Source organism: Epinephelus lanceolatus, chromosome 15 (assembly GCF_041903045.1).
Source record: "Epinephelus lanceolatus isolate andai-2023 chromosome 15, ASM4190304v1, whole genome shotgun sequence".
Taxonomy (NCBI): domain Eukaryota; kingdom Metazoa; phylum Chordata; class Actinopteri; order Perciformes; family Serranidae; genus Epinephelus; species Epinephelus lanceolatus.
This window is the reverse complement of record NC_135748.1, coordinates 34,825,005-34,849,170: the sequence shown is the minus strand read 5'-3', so window position 1 is coordinate 34,849,170 and position 24,166 is coordinate 34,825,005. Positions and strand designations below refer to the sequence as shown.

Below are 24,166 nucleotides of genomic sequence, written 5' to 3'. Positions count from 1 at the left end.
CGAAGCTGATTTGTGTGCTTGTGTTTGAAACTGTCTCTATTAAGCCATGTTTAATGTGTTTAATGTGTGTTTTACAGCACTTCACAGAAACCTGTAACTGAAAACCTATGGCCAATATCACAGAAAATACTGGGATATATATCGTGTATCACCAGTCAGCCTGTAAATAACAAGATACAAGTTTTTGTCCACATCACCCAGCCCTATAGATGACACACATTCTATCACTGTAATAGATCAGGGGAACACAATGTGAAACCAACATTCAGACTGCCAAGAAAGGATTGGCTTCCTCCATGTTGGAGTGAAATAAAGAATGTGAACAGGGAAACTAGTATTTATTATGTGCACAGGCAGGCAGCTCATGAAAACAGTACAACATTCTGAATCAAACAGTTTCATCAGTCATTTGTTTGTTGCCCTTTACGTAATAATCAGTCTATAATCTCAAAATAATGTACCACTGGTATCTTTGGCAACAAATAAGATCCCCCGTCTCGCCCCTTTACCAACATTTTAATGTGAGCCTCACTTTTTTTTTAGCACTTGATTTGACTTCAACATGAAATCAATACTTTGTATCGCAACCTTCCAGTCTGAGAGCTCAGGAGGATTAATGCTGTCTGTGTATCATTACGTTTAACAAACCTCATCATTAGCCGACTGTATGTTAACAGGCCAGTGAGTCCTGAGGGCGGGGGGGTCGGACAGCACTGAATAAGAAGGGGAAGTTGATTTCAGCATCACACTCTCATGCACTACAAAGGCTTATCAAGATCTTGATATAAGGATGAAATAATAAACATACACGTACTGTAAACAAAATACAGCATACTAATGGAAATATGTTCCACTTGGCCTACAATCTTTTCATCAGGTATAAATTATTACTTCCATAAAACGCCTGTTTGTCTCATTCACTACTTTGATACTGTTATGTCATAAAATATACTGGATTGTGAGTGGCATAAAAGAAAGAGATATCATCCAGAAAAAAAAACCAGAAAGGATTATAGTGTGCAAACCTGGGTTAATCTGCCATCTGCTCTGTAATAAATGTGCCAGGTGGGTAAAGATTGCACCTCGCTGACTATTGTGCCTCAAAAACTCCATCATGGTATTTGAAAGGGATTCAAATACGGTGGTAAAGTGTGACCCAGGTCGACTCTACAGCATGTGCTTTAGTAGCTCTGAGACTCAGATCATGCTCGGCGCTGCACTGTGGAGGACGATGTCACCAGTCACTCGCAGCAGGGTCACTTCCTCCAGCCCGCCGACTCTGTGCTCGTACTCCATCAGGTGGGTGCCGTCCACCGCCACTTTAAACGAGTCCTCCTCAACGAGGATCTTCAGCTGCAGGGAGAGGAATAAAAACTTTGACACTCAAGCCACGTTACCGAGAGTACTGAAAGTAGAGCTGAAACAATTAGTCAATCAGAAACATTTTTAAAGTGACAGTTCACCCTCAAATCAATACATTTCAACAGCAATGTCTCTTCACAGAAATCATGAGCCAGTTACTCAAGATAATCCACAGACCTTGTTGTGAGCAGTTTCATGAGAGAACTATTTTCTTTCTATCAAACTGCACCTGCCAACTGTATCACCACGCAGAAGGAAGAGTACATCTACTCACGGATAAGAGACACGTGCTTGTGACAGCAGCGGATATTTAATGGAGTCCTCCTCAGCTGAGCTGTAACGTTAGCTAGCTCAGTGATGCTAGGTGAGCTAGCAGTAAATGCACGCTTTCTTCTGAGCAGTGACACATTTGGAGGGTGTAGTTCGGTAGAAAGAAAATAGTTCCTACATGAAACCCTTCACAACAAGGTCTGTGGATTATCTTGAGTAACTGGGTCATGATTTCTGGAAAGAGTCACTGCTGTTGAGTTTTTCAAACTCACTTCATCAAGCAATCAACAATCCAAACAAGCAATCTTAGGACATTATCTCCGGCTCCTGGAGAATATTATCTGCATATTTTTTAACTACTTTCTGATACTTTATAGATCATAATTTAGAACATAATCTGCTGGTTAATCGATAATGACAAGAACTGTTGGTTGGAGCCCAGAATGTAACTTATCGACGTGAGGCTAATATAAGATTCTTGATTTTAACTAAAAGAACACTGCAGGAAATGTCAACACAAAATATCAAAAAAATGTCATTCTTTGTGCAGTTTAAGCTGTTACACAGGTTTCACACCTGAAAGACTGACACTCCTGTCATACTGAACTAAAAGCTTGACCTTGTCACTGATATGAATGGTTTAGCCAAGAGTTTACAGACCTATAACACTGCTTCTGAACACTTTTTAAGTCAACGTGACACAGATTAAATATGCTGAACACGTCACAAGACTATTCTTAGTCCACCAACAGTCCTCATTTAGGGCCATTAGTCGACTAGTCGCCTGCATGTTTATGATATGAATGTAATGATTAAATGATATATTTTGATGGTTTGAGTTGAAGGTGTGAGAAAGAATAGTATCAGTAACATTGTTAACACTGCTACATTACAAAGAAATACAAAACCATACTAATGAACCTTCATTAATATAGGCCTATATTTTATCTACAAGTGCACGTCACACACTGAGCGAGCCGCCTGTTAATGACGCTGTGGGCTAATGGGCATGTAGCTACTTCCATGTTTCAGATGATACGTCATGTTTGTAGTCGACCAATGAAGATGAGTTTACATATCACGTTGGGTTCGTCCTTCACCTTCTCAAAATGATCCCACACTTCGGATTTCCTGCCCGACATGTTGTTAACTAGCCTGTGGAATAACTGCAGGTACCAGCCCTGGAAATTAACCTGACTCCTGTCTGACTGCTGAGTGTGGCTACGTGGCCTGTGAGTCCATGCTGGCTTGTTATTTATAGACTTAGTTGACTTTTTATTTTAAGTTTTTTAGGATGTTTAAAGCTGCTGAATGCAAACTTTGTCCATAAACTTTAGCAGAGTATCTGAATGGACCTGTTTTCATTAACAACATAATTTGACAACGCTAACAGGCCCAGGAATATACACCCAGGCTATAAATAGCCACATTAGCTATTTACACCATGGGTGTAAATAGCTAGTGGGTTCATTGTTGGCAACAGACACCTTGGTGCAAATATCATCTGCCAAAAAAACATGTCATTCAAGTTGTCAGTACACGCACAGCAGAGGGCCAATCAAGCACAAAGTAAAAACACCAAGGTGTGACACTGAAAGGCTCAATTATGTATAAAATATGGACATTTCTGTTTTCTTTTTAAGATGATTTTTAGGGAGTTTTGCCTTTATTACAGCACAGCTCGAAACTGACAGGAAAGGGGATGACACTCAGCAAAGTGCCACAAGTTGGAATCAGGACTCATCCTACATGGGGTGATCACTCTACTTGTTGAGCGAGAGGTTGCCCTGAACTTCTGTGTTTTAAAATCTTTGCTACAGGTCCATTTCCTAATCACTTTACCTCGAAACGGCGTCCCTGAACAAACGGAAAGCCTCCTTCCCGCTCCTCCGGCCCCCAACATCCACCCAGGTTGGAGTTTCTGACAATTGTTTGCTCATGAAATCGAGGATTGAAGTGAAAGACGACATCTGGGCCTTTGATAAAGTCAACTTGGAACCTGCAAGAACAAGAAATTGAGACTGAGTGCTGCTCACAACTAATTATTCTTCCACTGTTCAATTAATGAAATGACAACACCGCCATGTTCTGGAGGATTAAAATGAATGCAGTTTAATTATCAGACATCCAGTGATGTCTCTCAAACAGAAAGCATCACTGACAGCTGAATTAGAGGATGAATGTTGGTCATACCTGTCTGCACCGTGAACAGGCTCTGCATCTATTGTGATTACAAGTCGTGGCATAATCCCAGCATGAAGTGGGAGATCATACGGCACCATCTGTAAGAAATACTTAGGTTTTAAAATCACAGCAACACATTTACCATGCCCTGTTTAGAAATTAAGAAATGCTGAAAGAGAAATTGTTTGAGAAAAATTGTTTATTAAGCAGAAATACACAAATAGAAACAGTGTTCATCTTGTTTTAAATATCCCCAGGAGCAGAAGTTGAATCACATTCCATCACTTATATCCTGGAGTAGTGAGGGGATTTTTTTGAGTTAAACATTATTCAAAATGTTGACCCTGCCCACATTCCTAATGCAACACCCCAATGAGTCACACATCTCCTCCATTTAGCTCAGCACTCTTACGCAATTCACAATGACTAGTCGAGACGACGACAGAAAAAGTCCAAGTAAAGTCAAATCAGTTTTCAACATTTTTTACTACAACAAGCCATTAATTGTACAAACTGACTTCTGATAAAAATGACAGCAGACAAAAATACCTTTGAAGTGAAACCATGTACAAAAGTGACAGGGTAATGTGGAGCATACAAATTTTAATCAAACTGTGATTTTATCAGAGAATATATAAGTGTCTTATTACATTAAACATTGGCACACGTGAACAGTAAACATGAGCTGTGTAAATATTTACCACTAAATTATATTGCACTTCATTTTAATCAAAACATTCCCCAGGCAGGTTGAACAAAACCCCTTAATAAACCCAAATACTGTGCATATAGTCTTTGCCACACTTTCATGTAGCCTAATCAAACCATATGTTGATGCTGGAAGTGACGTCCATGTCCGAATGAAAAGTTGAGTTCATTGCTTTCAATTATATGGTGGATTATATCTGGGCTGAAAGAGAAAAATACATTTTTGATGACTACTTTTGAATATTTGTCGATGCTGCTTTATGTTTTGTTTTGCACCCCAGCAGAGCCCAAGATACAGAAGAAATAATCCAATGCAGCCCTCGCTGAAACTGTGCCGTCCTGCAGTCAATCCCAACAAGGCAGGAAACTAACTAACTTCCACCAGCACCAGTACGAGGCCAACACCACATTAGTCACACTGTATATTCTAGAGGAGACCTAGTAACCCAAGTAGAATTAAATATCTAATTATATGATATAGGTGACCTGCTAAAGTGGCTGACAGTGTAGATGTACACTTGGCTGGTTGTAATTTCCTATCCTGACTCCCAACGACTGTCACCCCAAGAGAGATGAACACCAGAAGAACACACGTCAGAAAAGAAATGCAGCAAGCAAGCAAAGTTATTTGTAAACAGTGTTTGTACTCACCATCATGCCTCCTGGAGCTGAAGGCCCACCGTATGGACCCATAGGCCCAGGGCCAGGACCAAAGGGGCCAGGAGCAGGAGGAAAGCCTCCACCTGCAGGTGCTCCCCATGACCCAGGGGGTATTGGAGGAAAGCCACCAGCAGGGTATGCAGGGAAAGAGCCGGGGCCAGCTGGAGGGGGGAATGCACCTGGACCACCTGGTCCGTACATCCCATTGCCTCCTCCTGGCTGACTTCCTGGGTAAGGCATATTTGGATAAGGCCCAGGCGGGGCTCCAGGCCCTGAAGGAAATGGTCCAGTTGGGTAAGAAACAGGGCCTCCAGGTAGCTGTCCTGGAGCTCCTTCAGGTGGGTACTGCCCAGGGTACTGCCCAGGAAACTGCCCAGGGGCCCCGGGGCTGGAGGGGAACTGCCCTGGAGCTCCTGGCGCAGGTGGGTATTGTCCAGGAATCCCAGGACCAGGGGGGAACCCACCAGGTGCTGAAGGAGGTCCGGGGTATTGCCCTGGTGCTCCAGGACCAGAGGGAAATGGGAACTGCCCTGGCGCCCCTGGGCCAGATGATCCACCAGAGTAGTCACCCGGAGCAGAGGGCTGGGTGGGCGCTCCTGGGGCTGAACCTGGCCATCCTGGGTTTGCAGGAGGTGGGGGGTTACTGGCAGGGGCAGTCGGGTTAGTGTTCCCTATTTTCTTTGCTGAGCTCGGGGTGTCGTCTCCTAAGGCATCTGACAGCTGAAGCCAAAGAGAAATGGAAAGTGACTCTCTCTGTATACACTAAAACAACCGCTTAATCACGTTATGATGCAATCATTTGAACTCACCGAGAAATCTGCCATGATCTAAAACACAAAACAAGATGAGAACTTTCATTAGGAAGTTGTAACAACAGGGTGTAAGAAGCTGTCAAACACTGGAGGCTTGTCACACACAGGCTCTGAGTAATAGCACAGTAAATGTTTCCATCCCCGAACTGGTGATCAACAGAATCCATTTGGGCACGGTGGAAACAGCTTGACTAAAATTAAATATCATTACGACAACCTACACAGACACTACGTTGACTTTAGCTGTCTATTAACAGGGATATAGTTTAAAAACATCAAGTTAACTGGTGTTACATAGTTGGCTAACGAGCTAGCTAACAGCAGCTAATTGTTAGTTATCGTTAGAATGGTTAGCTCGTGTGTTTATTTTAGCTCCTCGGTGTCATAAAACAATAAGTAATGAACACATATATTCATGCTAACATTACCTCGGCAGAAGGTGAGCCGCTCTCAGGTGATATGAGTTTAACAGCGATGAATTATCCAGCTGTAGGAGCCAGTTAGCCAGCTAATGTAGCCTGCTGAGGCTTAAAACTACAAGCTAACGTTGGTCCTGCTCTCACAACTACAACTCTCGACAAGGAAGGACGCACACGCGCTTCGGTGATGACGTATTCTGAAGGGTGGGCGCGTTCCGGAGCTCACGCGCGCACATACACACGCCCAAAGAATCTAAAAACAAGTTACATAAAGAAAATAACGTGAAGACCCTCTGACACAAATTGGTTAAAGTGATAAATTACAAACGAAACTACCCTGTACATCAGCTGGACATTTATAAACTGACCATTAATGTGATTTTTATGTTTTATTAAACCTAAAATTATATCTTTAATCTGCAAGGTCAGGGCCGGACTAACTTCCTATGTGGCCCCCTGGGCAACAAAAATGAGCCTCGGGCACCTATCAACCCTCCACTCTTTTTGTGACATCTATAGTTTATAAATGTATAGTGTATACAAATATAATGTGATAAAACAGAATTTTTTTTTTAAGTATATGCACCCAGGCATATTACCAACTGACATAAGCTAGTAAAGGTCTTAAAGGTGAAGTGTATAGACTGAAGATTTGTGACGAGAGGAAACCGTGTTAGAAGAAGAGAAAAAGTTGCAGTGGTGGCCGTCAAACTATTTGCCTCCAGGAACACTGCGATCATCTGCAGCTGGTTTACTGGAGATTCCCAGAAACAGGAAGAAGATTGTCAGTGCCCCAAAGCTATGGAACACACTACCTATAGATATCAGAGAAGCTGGCTCACTAAATATATTTAAAAGAAAGCTAAAAATATCTGTTCACTTCAGCCTTTCACTAGCTCTGACTTTCCTCATACAGGTCTGACACGCCATCTTTTTACGCTTCACGATGCTGCAGCTCTTTTAAAATTTATCTTACTTGATTTTACAATTCCATGATTTTATGATGTCATGATTTTTTGACTTTTTATGAATTATTTAATCCTATGATTTCTTCACAATTTGAAGATTTATGGTTTTTCCATATTTTAAACTGTTTTAAATGTCCTATGATATTGAATTGCCTTGTTTGTATGCATTTCTTGTATGAAAGATGCTACGGTAGCTAGTTTAGACACAAAATCTGGCACTAGGGCCTGTCATAGTAACATACACTTGGGCCCATCATGACCATCTTATGTCACCGATTAATGGTAATACAGAAACTATTATGGTGATGTAAATAACTCATGCCCATACTGTATGGTTATATATGCTTATGCTACTTATGTTCACATACTTTTTTTTATCTGTTGTCTTTCAATGTAAAGCACTTTAAGTTTATGTGTAATGAAATGTGCTATAGAAATAAAATTGCCATTGCAGCATTAATGTGCAAGTAGCTAATTTTAGACCTAATTTTGTTGGGTAGTTTCATCTACAACAATCTATTGTAGCCCATCTTATGTTATCATTGAAAGGGCATATATTTTTTACAAATACAACTTTGTTCACTTCACACAGCTATCAGAAGAGTCTGGATTAAAGTTTTATCTCTAGTGTAATATATTCTAGTCGTCAGTTTATATTGTAGTAACTGTAGATTTCATTTGTCGTATTGCTGTTAGTAAGATTTAAGCATTTCTTCCACTTTGTGTTGGCATCTTTGTCGTTAAGATCTTTCTTACATTCATCAACATACATCTTTTGCAGTGAGTACAGTTTAGATTGTTCCTTCAGCAGCATGCTGGATAATCTGCTAATTAATTGTTTCCATTTTCCTTCTTTAAACAGGAAGTCCTCAAAATGTCCTGGCACCAACTCATAGTGTAAATAAACTTTCAGTTTTTTTAGTTGTATCTATAAAAAAAATCCTGGTTAGTCAATATGAATTCATCCTAAAGTTCTGTAAATGATTGGACCTTATTATGTAGAATTATATCTGATAAATATTTTATTCCCCCTGTACTCCTAGTGTCCCAGCTGAGCCCCGTATTTTGGATTTTATTGACACATTATTCCCAAGCTTTCTATTACTTCGTACTCCTAATATATTCTTTATTTTAATTCCATGATTTTAAGATGCTATTTATGACAAAATTAGTTGCTCTCATGTTTTTAGTAAATGGACATGCAAAAAGGTTGTCAATCTTTAGTTGTTTGTTTTCAATATTTATCCAGGTTCCAAAAAAAATATTGCTACAAACCATTGCAAAGTAGCACAGCATAAAATGGGAGAAAATTTGCTGGCAAAAAGTGGAACTATATAGAATTATTATTACACATTATACATTTAATTAATTTCTTAGTTGTTGTTTTTTTTGTTTGTTTGTTTTTACCAGTACCATTAATTACTGATTTGGTCCTACTAACTTTTATATGTCTTTTCTTTTATCATCTTTGGTCTTTGTGTGTCTAACGTTTTGTTTTGTTTTTCTTTGTGAGACCATACTGTCATGCCATGTTGTGATCCGTGCTTTGTGTATTATTATTTGCCTGTATTTGAAAAAAAAAAAAAAAAACTTTATGGGAACGTCTAACCATTTGTCCATCGTTTAATCCATGAATTGAAAAAAGAAAATTATTAAAATAAAAATCTATTAAAATTATCCTTAAAATTTAAAATCAAAATTAACATTGCATAGTTGTTATATTTTTTTTATACAAAATTATAAAAATAAATTATGAAAAAAAAACTATAATCATTCAAATCCTCCTCTGTAAAATAACTGCTAACTTACTAGTAACTAAAGCCTTATGCTGCCTGGAGGATAATGAAATGATAATAGAGAGTTTAATGAGACTACATTCATTTAAATAAAGTAGTGAGTCTGTCGGACAGCAGTGAGGAGAGATTTATGACCAACTTTTGAAGGAGGGGGGAAGCCTGTTTGGGATTGGTCAACCCAGTCACAAGATGATCTGTGAAATAAAAAAAAAAAACATTGAAAGCGTCTCTGCCATTCAGAGTAGCAGCTGCAGCTTCAGGGAATTTCTAACTCCTCAACAATGGTAAGTAGTTTCTAACTGTAGCGACAGAGCTGTCGGTATTTCCCTCTTTCTGCTGTTTAACCGTGTGTTCGTATCAAATGTGAAGTTCCGCGGACTGTTGAGGAAAAGTGAGGTAGCTGGTTGGCTACCGTTAGCCTGTTAGCCTAGCATGAGTTCCACCCTCTGTCTATGGTATCAGTGTGAAGCCACACAAAATGGAGGCGTTGCATTTCCGGTTACGGATTTCAAAGTAAAACCACTACGGGGGAAAGAAACGTTGATGAGATGAGGGGAAAAAAATTAGTAACTATATTTAATAATTTAATTGCTATGGCATTTTGCAAAAAAATCTGTATTGTAAAAAGAAAAGAAAAATAAAAGAATTTCTACAAGTATATTTATAATTATTTTGTATTTTGCTGTAAGATAAATATTATTGGTAATGAATTTAATATATTAGAACAGGTCCAGGAGAATTTATTGTTGTACAGCAAGTCATTACATGTTGCTTTCACTTTTAATGCCTCCTTTAGTGACCTATTTTTTTAAATGTCTGGCAACTACTTTATGATCATTTTGTTTATTTGCTTCGTACATGTTCAAAATAAACTGCTAATAACTAACTAACTGACTAACAGATGTTCACCATAACAGAGTCTGTAACAACCATTTCATCACTTACTACAAATAACAGGAAATAAAATGCAGCTTTGATAAATAAGTATTTAAATGTAAAGTAACACTAGTTAAACAGGGTAATGTAGCACAGTGCACATATTTGTATGTTTTTACACACTGACAGAGCACAAATTTCTCCTTAATATTTTAAGTCCTACTTTCCATGTTGTTGCAAAATACACATTGACATTTATTTCTATTTTATTACTTATATTTACATACTTCTATTTCATACACCCATTCTAACTTCTCATTTGCTATTTTTCTACATTGGAGTGACTGTAACAAACCCCAATTTCCCCTCAATAAAGAATTTATGATTCTTAAAATAAAATAAGAATTAAAAGTGTAATTTAGTTTAATAAACATGCTGTATAACTGTCCAAGAGCATCAGCGCTTCTGCTAATAGGAAATAGATGTATTCTGAAGATTTACCATGTGCTTAACTGTTTTATATTTATATCTATGCATGTAAACACACCAGTTAGCTTTTAATTCTTTAAAACCTGAGCAAATTGGCCTGATTTCAGTCAAGAACACACAACAAAGGCAACGAGCAGCTTTATAAGAAAACGTGAGCAAGAAATTGGTAAAAGTTAGAGGAAAATTTCCTGACAAATAGTTTAAAAAAAGGTAAAACAAACAAACAAGGAAATTACCCCCCAAAAAGTGCTAAATACACATATAGACATTTTTTTCTGTATTATAATTTTAAAAAATACAATTATATAATTATTAATACATTTTTAACTGCATTTTTTAAAATCATTCTCTAATAATTTCCCCCTTTTCTTTCTTTTCTTTTTCGAGTTTATTTTTCTTGTAATGTTTTACTATTTTCTTGCAATTTGCGAGACATTTCTTGCCAAGTTGCTCATAGTCTCTTCAGCACATTTTCAAAGAAACCAAACCAATTTGCTCAGGTTTCAAAGATTTGAACACTTGTGAAGGGCGTGTAAAGGCAGCACCAGAGAACCGATGTCTCTCCAGGTTTTAGAGAGTTGAATGGATAAATGTAGTGGGCCAGTTTGGCTTATAGCTAAGTAAAAATAAAATTCTGTAAATTAGTAAGTAATGGGTTTGCTATGTGACAAAGAAAACCAACAAGTCACCACACCGGAGACTTGGTTTGATTTTTGATTTTAAAATGCTGAACAGATTATGAACAGCTGTTCCTGAATTAGTTTCTTTTGATGGACAAATAGCCTCATGATTTCAGCTGATATGATTCTTGCTCCACTTATGGAATTTTCTAGACTTAGTGCATGCTTTTATTTTGAAGCCTCAGCTTGCTGGCTTCCTGTAGCAGTGTTGCTGTGTGTGGTTAGCTTCTCACAGCATTGATTTGTTCTAACACGTCTGGCTGAGGGGAGCTTCCCTAGTGTTAGCTCGCCCTCTTATCATGACGAACATTCTTTCCCTCTGGGTAGTTGTATCTGACTGCGTGTCATGACGGCTCGACTGTCTCAGTATCAACCAACATTTGTCTAATTTGTCTCTGCACGTGATGCATTAAATTCCCAGGATGGTTTAAGTTAGCAGACTCTCATTTCCTGGCAGCCAGAGCAGCAGCAGCAGCCAGCTAGCTGTCAGAGGCTGGAGGAATTTAAACCAGAAGTCAACCTGTGGCCACCTCCGGCTTTTATTGTCGTGCCTGTTCTCCCCTCTTCATCTTCCTGCGCATCCTGTTTTCCCAACTCCCTCAGTCCCAATCACAGACACTCCAGTCTCTCCTTAATCTGTAAAGATCTCTGCCTGAGCTCAGTGAAATCCTGACTCCCACCAGCCATCTGTTCAGGAAGGTGTAATTATAGAATTCAGAGACTCTGCAGAGACTCTTAAAGAGTTTATGTCTTTGTGCTGGAGTTATGTAATGCTGTGTGTGGACGTGACAGAGGTTCAGACCGATACAATCCTGTTCAGACTGGTGTATTGTGTTAGTGAACACAGCCTGTGGCAGAGGTGGAAATTAACTTTCTGTCCACCTGCAGCTGTGGCTGATGGACTCCAAAAAATCTATCAGCCACACATTAGATTACCATTGTGTTTTGGCTGGTGAGTGAAGCAGATCTTGCAGCCACTTGCATATTTTAGCAGCATTTAGCTGGTGGGTGGTGTTAATGTCCAACCCTGGCCTGTGGGGAGTGGGTCAGCCCAAGCACATTTGGTGCCCGAGGTTCTTCTTCTGGTGTATGTCCTAGACCTCCAGCTCCGTTTAGGCAAGCCAGTCCAGTGTTTAAGCATCCAGGTCAACTAGACCATGATAGCCATTTGGTGGCCAGTGTTTGGGGCAGTCCATTTTTGCATTGCTGCCCCGAAGCGTCCTACGCCTGTCCTCAGGTGGTTGAGGGTTGTCCATCGCTGTCAGGGCAGGTGCCGTCCGGGAACATCTGTGGGGTCGTGGTTCTGCTGACTTCCACTGGTCCCTCCGTCTTGCCTTGACCCAGGCAGCCTTTAAGGTATCAGATGGTGTTGTGCAGAGCATTCAGGTGCCCTAGGTCAGCCTTCGTGTTCTGTCTCTGCACATCCACTCCTCACTGTAGTGTGGTGGTAGTTGAGTGGGCACCAGAGAGCTTTTGTCATTTTGACATGATAATGATACAGCCTATTTTCGTGTTCATGCGACGTTAGATAACTCACCCTTTTCCCCTAGAGAGCAGGTAAAGTGTAATGAGCTGTGGATGGAGGAAAAAGGCTCCTCTATTATATAGATGGCCTTACTGTGTAGTCATGTTTTCGTGGCCTTAAGTAATATTTGAAAATAATTGTTTTAATAGTATCAGTAAATAATAGTAAAAGATAAACATTTTGATTTTTTTTCCTTCCCCCATTTGTGGCGTCTCCTATGGATTACAGCGCCCTTAGCCGTCAAATCCATCTCATGCTCCAGTCTAACCTCATGCGTGAGCAAGATCCCGAGATACTTGAACTCCCTCGCTCGAGGCAGTAACTCTCTCCCAACCCAGTGGGAGCAATCCACCGGTTTCTGGCAGAGAACCATGTTCTATGTAAAGATGAATAAATGTTAATGTGGGATGAGGAGCGCAAAAATACTTCCGATCTCTGCAAGAGTTTTCACATCTTTCTTTCAGTGTGTTATGCAGAAGTTTTTGAAACGTACTTGTGTATGTTGAGGGGGCGGGAGTGAAAAATCTTGACGTATATGAAGCTGAAGACCTTCAGGTTCTCTAAGGCCTTTGAATGTCCTTGAGGTCCTGTTTTATCTTTCATATTTTATCCTCAGATGTTACTATTTTTTGCTGTCACCATTTTATGTTATTTTATTTATTTCATTTTATTGTACAGCACTTCGATCAACGGGTTGTTTTTCAACGTCCTTTATAAATAAATCTGATTACATTTTGATTTGATTTGACTATATGAACTTCTCATAGACTCAGTAAGCTTTATATGACACAGAACAAAAGGCATCAAGTCATTGCTTCCTCTCGTATCAGATGTCAGAGCATCATATAGCTGATATAAATGATGGAGGCTGCCATGAGTAATTGGAGTTAATGGATGTGAGTACATGTGTGTACACTGTCACTGCCTTTTGTTTATGAATCTTACATCTAAGTGATGACATGAATGAAACTGCATGTTTTTTTTTTTTTTAAATGTTTTTTATCAGAGTGAATCACTGGTGGTGTGTGATGTGGACGAAGATCTGGTCAAAAAACTGAGGCAGTTCCGTTTCCGGAAGGAGACCAACAATGCGGCCATCGTTAGTGAGTATTGGCAACACGTTTAAAGGGTATCTTTGGTATTTTTCAACCTGGGCTCAATTTTCTCATGTTTTTGTATTTAAGTGATGAATGGTAACAACTGATTTTGAAATTGGTGTAGTATTAAGCGAGACTGCTGTAGCTGGCAGTGGTGAATCAGGCTGCAGTGTAACCACTTGGGGCAATTGTGCATCATCAGTTTACGTCCACTAAAAGTGGTTTTGCCACTGACAGGCTCAGATTGTTTTTGTAAGTGTCTGACAGCATTATGGAAAGGATCCCTACAGAGAGAGACCATTTTGTAAAGAGTAAAATCCTTTTTGTTAAACCAGAAACAGCCACAAAATTGCCATTGCCAAACCCACCAGACTCCATTTAAATAATCAGTAATTTTATCATCATTAAACACACTTCATTAGAAGTCCACAAAAACCAAATAAAACTCAAAAAGCTGTCTTGGTTCATTTTTCCACTGTTCCAACAATCACCAACTGTGATTAAGTTGAATTAAACCCTTAATTCACCCAGTTAGATGTAAAAATATACTGACTCTGTACATGCTAAAATTACTTATTATTTAAATGGAGTCTAGTGAGTTGGGTGATGGTGATTTCGGGGCTGTTGCTAGTTAAACAAAAGGTATCTTACTCTTCAACAAAACGGTCGACCTCTGTAGGGATCTTTTCCATAATGTTGTCACACAGTTAAAATAATCTGAGCCTGTCAGTGACAAAATCAAACACTTTTAGTGGACGTACACTGAGGGTGCACAAATGCCCAAGGGATTACATTGCAGCCTATATCGCTGCTGACCAAGCTTTCCCGCTCAATACTGGACCAGTCTAAAAAATTGTTGCTCCCATTAGTCACTCGGACACAAATGTGGGAAAACAGGGTCCAGGTTGGAAAATACCAAAGTTACCCTTTAATGTCATGAATTTCTTCTCCTATATGTTTTTGATAATGTGTTTTTGGTCAAAATGATAGGGACAATGATGTGAGGAGCCTGTCGTAGAAATATTATTCAATCATTATGAAAGTGCCACTGTTGTTTTTGTGTTATTACAATAATATTTGTTTTTGCCCCATTGAAGTCCTTGGCAGGCTTCGTAACTACAGAAATAGCTAACATGATATTGGATTGGGAGATGCGCTGCAGCTACAGTATATATGTGGAGCACAGAGGGAAGAGTTGCCTCCAAATACAGCAGGTGGTGAGACAGACAGCGTAGTGTTGCATCTATTTGAGTATCAAACTCAGCTTTATCCTGCACTATCTCTGGATCAAAATGTCATCGCCGCTAAATTGGATTAGGAGTGTGTTTGCATGGCATGGACTCTGACTCAAAGTCAAACACACCTTTCACACAAGTATCTGTAACAGGATTTCAGAGCAAAAATATCATAACTAGTTTATATTTTGTTTACCGTATTAAAAGTCTTTCTCTTGGTGTTTTATTCTTCATACTGCAGCTTCTACACATACAATGGTTTCCATGCAGCTGCTGAATTAATGCTTTCTTTTTATTTACCCCTCAGTGAAGATCGATAAAGACAAGCAGCTGGTGATTCTTGAAGAGGAACATGAGGTACGTTAGCAATTAATATGATGCACTTCAATCTTGTGTCTGCACATAAAACATCCGCATTTTGAATTTAAGTCTAAAGGTATCAGACTTCAAAAATACACACTACCTTACATCACATTAAAAAAGTGATAATGAATTTGTTTAACTTTGTGCAGTTGAAGGAATACTTCACCCTCCCGAATTACCATTTGTATATCAGTGACTCATCCTTTGTTAGGCTGGATTTGTGAAGTAAACTTTTTCTGGCATGCCTCTGGTGGACAAAGAATCCAAAAACCTAGAAATTTCTTAAAGAATTTAAGTCATAGGGGTCTGCATTTATCAACAGCAAAACTCAATAAAGCATCAAAATATTACAAACTCTTACATAACTCATGCAGTATAATCCAAGTCTCATTTATACACCCATATGCTCAGTACTTCCCAAACAAACAGCCTTTTCCAATGGGGAACTGAATTAAAAGTGAAACTTGTCTATGATCTCTTCAAAGCCAGACTCCATTGGAAAAAAACAATAATTTTACCTCACTTAACACAGGAGCTGCTGCTCTACCACTGCCTCGATCTGTTAGTTTGTTTGTGTTGTTGTGTGTCCCGTTACATCTTCAATTCATCAAGACTTTCCTATTTTTGGATTCTCCATTCACCACACACATGCGAGAAAATCAGTTTTCTAGACAAATTCAACACAACATGGGCTGAGTAGTTAATATACAAATGGTCATTTAGGGGGGCGAACTATTCCTTTACACTTTCTTTGGCCTCACAGTTGTTTAATATTAATGAAAAACTGCTTTTCTAGATAAAGTGTAACTTAGAGACAAAATGCCTCACTGAACTGCTCACTGCATATTTGTCATTTTCTAGGATATTTCTCCTGATGATCTAAAGGATGAACTCCCTGAGAGACAGCCAAGATATCCTTTGAATATGTGACCTGTCTTATTTAACAGTATTTAAAAAGATATCCCCTGCTTACCATGTCTCTGTTACATATAATCAGTCTGTGATGTTAATGCACTCCAGCAGTTATTAAACTTAAGGATTAAGCGTCATCATATATTTTTCCTGCAGCATGGCCATTTTTTAAATGGTTTTAAGGTAGATTTTTACTTGAAATAGATCATTTTAATTAATACTTTCTGTTTACTCTTGTTAAATGAATTAGAAGTCAAGTCCTGCTACATTTGAACGAGTCTTGACGTGACATATGTGAATGGTCCTTAGCACCAGACACATTTATTGTCTACAGTTACAAATACCAACATGATGACGGACGTGTTTCCTATCCTCTCTGCTTCATCTTCTCCAGTCCAGTGGGTAAGAACACCTCTGGAGTTACTTTTGAATAAATGGTGCATATTTTTCTATCATCAGTCTATAACTTTTGTTAATGTTGGCATGGTTGTGTTTGGCAGGTTGCAAACCAGAGCAGCAGATGATGTACGCAGGGAGCAAAAACAAACTGGTGCAAACTGTTGACCTGTCCAAGGTTAGTGAGCCACCTTTAAAACTACAGTTGGTGCACAGCTGCACCCTGAGATAAACACTATCAACTTTGGACAAGGAACAACCCGGTGCCAACCCGTGGCACAGGCAGTATATGCTCAAGGCGCTGTCATCCACAGGGGGCATCACAAATAGGGGAAGAAAAAAAATCGAAATGTTTATCTTTTACTATTTTTACTAATGTTATTACTACTATTATTCTGAAATATTGAATAAGGCCACAACAATATAACTACATAGCAAAGCTGACTAAATAATAGAGGCCTTTTTTTCTGGGTTCCTGCCGCCCCAACACCTGGAAAAAGTTCTGAACTCAGGATTTCTGGTTTGTAGGTTAGAATATGGTTGCTCAAGAACTTCAAAGCAGCCTGCCACCACACTCCTGAAAGTTGGCACATACTGTAAGCCCCATTTCCACCAAACACTTTCGGGATGGTACCTTTGGAACCAACAGTAACCCTTCAGACATGGTACCTAGACCCTAGTGTTTCCACTGCAAACAGTCCTCTTAAATGTGGGCGGGGTTGTTGTCACTCACTGCTCCGTCCAGCACTCACTGTATTTCCTCCTTTATCAGTTTGCACCTCGTTTATCGTCCACAGAACGAGGCTGCACGCCGACATTCTCTGACTAAAATAAAACAGGCTGCAGTGAGAGTCTCTCTCCATGGGATATTTAGAAATAGCGGGTTTGTGCATTTGTGCATTCTCAGGCAAGCTCAGGGGTTTAGTGTTGCTGTAGCACACAGAATGACGCTCCGCGACGCATTTTTTTCTCTGAGTGAGGATTAGAATATATGCAGTTCACATAATCTGGTCGAAATTAATATATATGAATGCTTGAAGATCCATTCAAAGTAATTGAGTAACTAAAGTAATGGTCAAAGTTGTCATATGCAATATTTAAGCTGTGTTGATAGATTCATGTTGTCACCTCATGCACTGAGTAACATTACAAGTTAACTTTCCACCTTAAAAGTTGCCGGCAGTCGGCCCAGTGAATTAAGTTATTTTTTAACATTGGTACCATCCACAACTTTTCACTGTGGAAATTGACAAAAAAAAACATACCAAACTGAACTGAACTGTACTGAGCTGCTCGGTGGAAACGGGGCTATAGTAGGTGCATGAATAACACCCAGTGACTGAGCGTGTGTTTTCCAGGAGGTTGAAGACGTGGCATGTATCCTGGCCCTAACAGAGGCATGTCTGTATACTGTTAGTCTTGCTAATTAATAATAGACATTATTAGCTGTTACCATTCTTTGCATTAAACTGCATCAAGATAAAATTCATATTCAGGCTCCGTGTTGTGTTTTTTTTCCAGGTGTTTGAGATCAGACAAACAGAAGACCTAACAGAGGAATGGCTCAGAGAGAAACTGGGGTTCTTCGGCTAAACTAATCTCATCCAGTGGTCTGGGATGTGAGGAGGATCCAGATTGCACAATCTCTTGGAGAGAACACGTCACAGTTAATGTTTCCCTCCTCTTTGTACCAGACCTGATTCAAACAGTGTTTGCAAATACTTTCTGTGCTCAGTTTTGGGCCTCTTTGGCAGCGTTTACTGCATATTACTATTCAGTGTGAAACTAACTAAACCTCAGAGGTGGGCAGCCTAAAAGTAAGAACACTATTTGACGCAGGTCTTCTCTTGTCTCCCATACAATCTCTCCATGCGCCAGTTATTTGTCTGTGTTGAATTAACACTCCCGTTATAGCTCTTAATGGTCAGAAATTAATAGTACTCATCCGCCCTTCCTAAGCATGATCATTCAGGAGAATTTAAAGACATTGTAACAACAGTTTCTGTTTCCTTCGGTAGTTTACACTCAGCATTTTTTGAAAACTTAAGGTCCGGAGTTTCACCTTTTTATGTTTAATAATTTTCCTTAACTTTAGGGAGTCTTAGTTTGACTTTTTTTAGTTTATTTTCTGGCATATGTAGGGTAATGTAAGCATATACTTTATAGCAGTAATCTCCTTTTCCATGACAGACTTCCTGCCAGAACTTACGAACAATCATAGTTACAGTATAGAGTTAAGTTTAGTCTCTCCTTCAGTATTCATTTAAGGGCATTTAAATTATAATTTAGGTAGCATAGTGTAATCACTCCAGTCTACAAAGGACAATAACACTAAGACCATTCCTGAGACTTATACGTGATGTGTCGTACCTCCTCCTGTGCTCACACACAAGCAGGCAGAAGCCCTCTAGTGGTGCTCATCAAGCTGCAGATTTGTCCGTAAGTCCATCCTCAGATCGTTTCATCTGTTTAGAGAAAAACAGACTCATGGGTAAAGCTGTATTCTGCCTTTGACCTGCATGTTTGTTACATCACACTCCTGACGACAATATTTTCACTGAAACATTCCAGTTTATTACCTACAACAAACCTCCGTCTCTGGCGACCATGACAGTCTTGAAAACACTGCACACACACACAGAGGGGGGGCATTAGCGGCCCTCTTTTTAATCAACTGGGCTCCTCTGTATAAGTGGGTCACTGTGTCTTTAGGGGAGATTGTTAGCTAATATTGTGCATTATAGCTATTGCTGTTCTTAGTGTTAATGAATGTTGTGCTTCATTCTGATGTAAAGCCACGTCGATCGCTTAGTGGTAGTCGCAGCCTTGAGAATGGCGGCTGCGATTCCTCCAAATGCCAGTTGTGCTTAATATTTAGACTTGGTAGGTAAAGGACTGCTTCGATTTACATTTTTCATACAGAACAGGGTTCGACCAATATAGCTTTGTGGAGGCTGATGTTAATGTTTGTGTAATGAATGTGCAAGCAGCTCATATTTGGTGCCAATATCCAACATCTACTGTGCAGTCTGTAAGCAAATACAGTTAGATTTTTTTGTTGCTTGTCTCTGTACTCCATCATGTTGGGTTACAAATGAAACACAGAGTGAAGTCAACATTAGGCCTGGGTAGTATCTTTTTTTTTCCACGGAGGTACACATTGTAGCATGTATGACATTGTCCAACCCAGTGGTTGAAATTTCCTAAAAACTTTAACAGAAAAACTGATGAATGTGATTAATGTAGATCAATTAATCACAGAGCATGTAATTAGATACATTTTTTAAAATTGCTTGACAGCCCGAATCTCAAGATAAAGTTATATGTGGCAATACTCTCGAACAGGGGCAGAGGCATTTTTCTTTTTTACTAGTCCTGTAATGTTATCCCCACCCCTCGTCATCTCAGCGTAGCTGCCTGTTCACCAGTAGAGACTGACCTCTGGTGGTGCATGTTGTGTACTACAATACATCGCCTCAATCCAGCATCTTTTGATTCAGATTATTTTGATTCGGGATTTCTAAATACCTTGGTATACTCTAATACCCTGATACCACCCAAGCTTAGCCAACATGTCAAATTGTAGCTTTTAGAACATTTTAAATCCAATGTTCAGGAGTACAGAGTTAAAACAACACAAAATATGTCACTTTCCAAACACTTACAGACTCTATTATATGTATTTGGCTATTTTTCATGCCCCATAATGGCAGCTCTTCCTTGTTGCCTGCTGAAGATCCTCTAAAACAGCATTAAAACCAATGCAACACACTAAAACCCCCGAAGTTGCTTAAAGGATTAGCGGCTCTTAACAGCAGGGCAACCAGCTGCAGATAGCTAAAGCTATGTACTTAAAATTTGCAATTAAAATAAAAATCATATTGCGGGTGCTAGAGGCTGGAGAGAAACCTCCGTTATATCGGTGATAGATGACTCGAGTGGCAGATTTCTGAACACTACTGAAGGCTGAGTATCAGCTCTGTGTATTGGTCTGACTCTTATAAAGAATAACAGGCATAAATTAACTCCACATGTTTGCTCATCAGTGTCGTCTCTTATTGAGAAACTCCTACTCTGGAGATGGTTAAGGGAGTGTTGTGGCTGATTTGAAGCCCCAACACAGGAAATCCCCACCTACAGTAACGTATGATGTCATACTGCTAAGTCTACCATACCAATGCCTTGTCTTAATTTTTTATTTTGCATATTTACGTCTCTTGATAAAATATTGAGGCTAAAATGAAACAAATATGAAACATTCTGTCGGGGGATTCATGTTTTTCTAACTTTATATTCTGCAAAATCCAAAAAGAAATAATCTTTTTTTCTATTTATGTGTGATTTTTGTTCTAATAAATAATGGAAACGGTTTCTTTTTCCAGAGATCTGGCTCAAAAGGTGTACACACAATCACACCATGTCATGTAAAATATGACTCATGTCTAAAGTTTGACATCAAAACCATTTGTGATTCACGTTACAGGACAGGGTTTGATCCAACAGGAATAACGGGGTATAACTGAAACCATTTGTTTTGCTGCTCACTGATCCCGTCAACGCTAAGATCTACACTGTCAGCTTGATGTTAACCATTATTATGCTGCTGTAGCAGAATGAAACTCCAGCGTGACTGATTCTCATGGTTAATAATTTCTCTTCGTACTTGAGCTTAAGTCGTTCGCTGTCCTCCGTGGATAAAGGAAGTTTTATGACAATACGACCTGCAAAACCCTTTTTAAAAGTCACGGAGACTATGAAAGAAATACTTAGCTGTCTTTAAAATTCAGCTCTTTAAACATCTAAAATATGGAGAGCTACTGTGAAAGAAGTGCATGCTTTAATGTTTATCTGAACGGTTTTTATAAGTCAACATTTCTAAGAATGTGCTGCTCTTTTGCATGCGCTTCAAATTATTAACTTTATTTGATTAAACTGGATTTATTTGCGATTCTTAAAAGAGTCTTTAAAAAAGGGGGCGAAACTTGCATCTCAAACATCTGGTCTCAGCTGTGCTCTGAAATATTTACACTGACAGAACTTCCTTTGATGAAACCTTCTGCTACTGCTACTTTTCATGAAAATGGGTTGTAATAAACTGTCCGCTGATCATGTATCAAAATCAATCTCCCCAGTATGTGGTCTTCTTAACTCAGAGCTCCCTTTGGTTTTGAGCCATGTATCTGGTTATGTCCTGTGGATCTAGTAGCTTTCCCTCCTATGTGGTGAACCTGTTGTATATTTGGCCTCTTTGTTCAGCTCTTGGTGTCCTCTGATCAAATGCTTACGATCCTTTTTTCTTTCCTTTGTAATAAAAACACACCTGAGACATGTATCATTACCAGCTGCCTCATGGCATCCGTGAAACTTGAGATATTTGTATTTTTCCCATACTTTATAAAGTGTCTATTGTCCTATTGTCCAAATAAAAATGACAGTGATGTTTACCCCTCTGGTTTCTGGAGACTGCTGTTTTCAAACTGACATATGTGATGAGTTTATGTGTTTATCAGATTTGTTCCAGGGCTGACCAGATGCGGAGAAAGCAACGTGATTTTCTGAATAAAAAATATTGAGATTGTTTTTGTATACACGTCTATGTACAGTACAAACGGCTTGCTTAGGCATACAGCCTGCTTTAAATTTGTCTATTACACTGTATAATTTGCAGGTACAGTAGATATTTTGGTCTAGCTTTGAAGTGGAAAGGGTATACCACAATATAACTTGCTGTAAGGAATGGTAGGAAAGTTGGTACCGTCAGGGGAACAGGACTGATGGACAGACTCAAAGTATGACTGAAGGGGGTCACCCCTACGCTCCCCAGCTCTATATGCCTTTAATTTAACACAAGAAACACTTAACATGTTTTCCAAGTGATTTAAAAGATTTATAAATATGTCTCTCGATGTAAACATTGTCAGAAATTGGTAAGGACTATCCTTGTAGATCAAATTTCAAACGCACAAAAGGAGGTTGGGCATTTAAGGCAGATTAAATGGTAAAAATCTAGCCAGCCACTGTGGAGATGAGTGTCTATAGTCAAGAAAATTGTCTTGCCTGTAATTCAGAGGGCGTAGGTTTCAAGGAATATGACATCAGTAGGCTGTAAGCTATAGTTGGGCAATTTCAACATGCTGACTCAGGGAAGTATACATGGGACACGGGTGTAAATAAAGACAGTGCACGCAGTGAGGTTGCACTGGGGCCCATAGAGGGACCCTGGGCCCTCCAACAACATGTTAGGTGAAGAATAGGCTCCTGTGAGTGACTGCCAACTTGGAAATGTGCCTGTGTTCAAAGAAGAACTCTCAGTAAACTAAAAACAGTTCAATTTGCTATATATGCCCTTGAACAAAAAGGCAAAACCATCTTTGTCATGTGTTTTTTCTTCTTTTTATTATTCCTGATAAACTATAATAAACTATTAAAATTGTTAAAAATAAATTAATTTAACTTTGTTTTTTTGTAATACACAGATACATAATGATGATTGTTGGATGATATGTTTGCTGATGTTATCCAGTGTCAAGTCTCCGATCATGTGACGGAACAATATGCGCATGATAGCGGGCATTAGGGCCCGTCATAATAGCATGCACTGGGGCCCATCATGACTACCTAACACAACTGATTGAACATTTGACCTAGGGAAAAAACATTGCTGGGAACATAAAACCATTTTTAAAGGTCTTAAAGTTGGTAACTTTTATAAAAAATAAAAAATGAAAATTTTTTGTCATATTTGCTGAAACTCACCATATCCACACAGAAGTACCAAACAGAAGATCTGTGAAAAAGAATCATGTTCCCCCTTGTCATCGTAGTGCTTCCAGTGGCAATCTAAGGTCAATAACAAAAACAACAAATACTGTAAATCAGTGCTCATGTCCTGCTGTAAAACTGTCAAACTAGACAGCGCTGATCAAATATGAATAAAGATTCTATTACTGCATTGTTTATTTCAGACCTCATTTGTTTACAGAAACATACTTTAGTGAACTGTTTAGCTGTAACATGAGAAAGTTTGTGGCCCAGCTGCCATGTTGGAAAAAAACGAGCTGAAATCATTCACTCTTCCCTACTACGTGAAGTGCTGTGGGGCAGCACATCCAGGAGCACCAACGCATGTCTGGCAGCCAGCAGTGTGGGGTTGAAAATAACAGAGGTGTATTTTTTGACCTGCACCGTTCACCACCAGCGTGTTTTGGCCTGTAGATTTTTTGACAAGGGAACCAGGGTGAAGCTAAAGGAAAATGTCATCCCTGGATGCCAATGCCCTGGTGTGTGAAATGTGCCATACACATAAAGCTGCCTTGCCTACTTTGTATAGTAGTATAGTTTCAGCACATATTACATAAAGTTAAATTTATAAAAGTTACCTACTGTAGCTTTAATGTGGTATGAAAAAGCACTG

General features: G+C 39.2%; 3 protein-coding genes across 4 annotated transcripts in view; 2 read left to right on the top strand and 1 right to left on the bottom strand.

Moving 5' to 3' along the window:
- dmac2l (distal membrane arm assembly component 2 like) overlaps positions 1-24,166 on the top strand; it is a 274,066-nt gene that overhangs the window by 149,361 nt on the left and 100,539 nt on the right. The window lies entirely within an intron of this gene.
- Positions 322-6,567, bottom strand: lgals3a (lectin, galactoside binding soluble 3a). 2 transcript variants are annotated; one of them, XM_033643545.2, is made up of 6 exons: positions 6,425-6,567; positions 5,994-6,011; positions 5,176-5,904; positions 3,826-3,914; positions 3,475-3,631; positions 322-1,353 (listed from the first exon to the last, which is right to left on the bottom strand). In XM_033643545.2, the coding sequence occupies exons 2-6, from the start codon at positions 6,006-6,008 to the stop codon at positions 1,198-1,200; spliced, it is 1,146 nt and encodes a 381-aa protein (XP_033499436.1). In that variant the 5' UTR covers positions 6,009-6,011; positions 6,425-6,567; the 3' UTR covers positions 322-1,197. The 2 variants fall into 2 exon arrangements, with proteins under 2 accessions (XP_033499436.1, XP_078031370.1); XM_078175244.1 differs by lacking the exons at positions 322-1,353; positions 3,475-3,631; positions 3,826-3,914 and adding an exon at positions 3,998-4,726.
- On the top strand, positions 9,354-22,196 carry gmfb (glia maturation factor, beta). The gene is given in 8 exon segments (XM_078175243.1): positions 9,354-9,444; positions 9,447-9,463; positions 13,756-13,852; positions 15,389-15,438; positions 16,306-16,357; positions 16,678-16,758; positions 16,857-16,930; positions 18,274-22,196. Coding segments are annotated over 8 exon segments (519 nt in total). The 5' UTR covers positions 9,354-9,368; the 3' UTR covers positions 18,346-22,196.